We start from the raw sequence: 1,958 nt of genomic DNA, 5'->3' as shown, positions 1-1,958 counted from the left end.
CCTACCTAACCCCCCTAACTAACCTAACTAACCTACCTACCTACAAAAAACTCCACAAAAAAAACAGGAAAAGAAAAAGAAAAAAAATTTTTTAGTCGCCAGAAAAATTTTCTAGACAATCAGACAGTCAAATTACAAAAACAGCTCAATTTTTTTCGGGAAACTTTTAGGTGTTAAAAATATATCAGAAAGTTTTTCAAGTAGCAAAAAATTTAGCAGGAAAATTTTAAAAAGAGGGGTAAAAATTAAAAAAGCAAGGCCATAAATGCACCAGAAACCACGCTGAGGGCGAATTGTTTGTTTAGGAGGAAGCTGGAATCCTGACATTTTCCTTCAATCCATCCGCAAACAGCTTTTTTATCTTTCGGAATTTCACCTTTCACTGCAGCACATTCTTCAGGGGTTTTTGCTTGACTGCACTTATCCGTTGTTTTTGTTTCTCCTGTTTCTGTTGCTCCATCTTTTCCTGGTTGAGTTGCCTGCTCAGCTACTTTTGTTGTATTCACTTCACACTTTCCTGTTTTCTCCTCCCCTTTCCATTCGCAGTTACCCATGCATTTTGGTTTCTCCGTTATGCTTCCACACTCTACGCCGGGGTTGGCTGCTTGCTGTGAGGCTGGATTCTTGCCCTGCAGTTTAGTGGTCTGCACATCCACGAGTTGACCGCTGGCAGCTCTTCTGTAGGTCTCTTCAACTGTTTTTTCAATTGCTTCCATTTGCGCTAGAGTGGCACGCAGCACCTGCGTTTTGTGTTCTGCCTCCGTGAGTTGATTCGCGGCGTCATTGAGGGCAGCTAGCCAGGGTAGGCTAGATAATTTCTTGCCGCCGGCTTGTTTAAAGTATTCAGCATAGCTGACGCAGGTTTTCGTAGGTTGGCCGTCGCAGTCTGAGCCGCCGGTTGCTGTCGCTCCAAGGAAAGCCGTGATTTGTGATGCCCTGTTTTTTATCGTCAGTCCAGCTTTCCATGTGGAGGCCGCTGCCCTTATGCCTTCGGCTGTCGGCTGTGTCAGGTCTGTTTCACCGCACGATGCCTTGAGTGCCGGCCAGTCCGTCGATATGCCGGCCGTGCCATCTGTCCTGGTCGGTGTGTAATACTGTGAGCATTCCTTGGTGCTGGCTGTGCTTGTTCCACAGAGGCATAAGAAATCGCCAGCTATGGACTTTGCTGTGTTGGTGCCGCGGCAGTACGTGGTGTCCGATGTCGCTGCGCCTGTGGACACGCCGACCGTCGGTTGTGTCGTTGACCCGTCGCCGCCATATAAAGCTTTGTTAAGCTCGCTTTGAATTTTGTTTTTTTTTGGGTCTGTTAAGAAATCTTGTAGGCTGCTCGCCGTCGCGAGGAGCTGTTTACTTTGCGCTGCTAACTTTCGGATGTCCTGCCGGGCCGCAGCCAGTTGCTCCGCCGATGTTATTCTCGGGTATTCTCCCTCCGAATCCACTCCTATGTTGAGTTCCTTTGCCTTTTTTTTGGCTGCACGCCACTCTTCCCATTTTGTTTGGCCCCCTAACTTCTCCGCTGTTGCTTTGTCTGCGGGCTTAAGCTTGTCGAAAGCATTTGTATTGTCGTCGTCTGAGAATAAATCTTGCCACGCTTTCGGGGCTACTGACATGTTGACAGCATCTACCTTTTCCTGTATAAACCTGGGTGTCGGTGCTATTGCTGCTGGCGTATAGGTTCCCGCCGCTGCTCTGAATAGTTCACACATCACGCGATGCGCTGGTGCGCTCTCGTCGGGGGTTCCTAAAGTTTTAGCTACCGCTATCGTCAGAATTGCGGCTGGTCCCAGTAGCATTGTTTTGTAGGTCATGATGGAATTGTGTTGCTAGAGAAAGTGAAGGTGGTGAGACATCAGATCCGTTTGCTTTAGGTGTACTCGCATTGTCTTTGTGCTGTTTTTTACTTTTTAAAAAAACATCTGTTTTGCGCCGCTTTCTCTGTTTTGGATTTGCTGCTTCTA

At 47.5% G+C, this 1,958-nt stretch overlaps 1 pseudogene across 1 annotated transcript; it reads right to left on the bottom strand.

Moving 5' to 3' along the window:
• Positions 1-245: 245 nt before the first annotated feature.
• On the bottom strand, positions 246-1,733 carry TEOVI_000020900:pseudogene (annotated as a pseudogene). Its single transcript has one exon. A coding segment is annotated over exon 1 (1,488 nt).
• Between the last annotated feature and the right edge of the window lie 225 nt (positions 1,734-1,958).

Source organism: Trypanosoma equiperdum (genome assembly GCF_001457755.1).
Source record: "Trypanosoma equiperdum strain OVI genome assembly, contig: ctg_12, whole genome shotgun sequence".
Taxonomy (NCBI): Eukaryota; Euglenozoa; class Kinetoplastea; order Trypanosomatida; family Trypanosomatidae; genus Trypanosoma; species Trypanosoma equiperdum.
The sequence above is the reverse complement of the archived record's forward strand: the minus strand, read 5'-3'. Positions and strand labels throughout refer to the sequence as shown.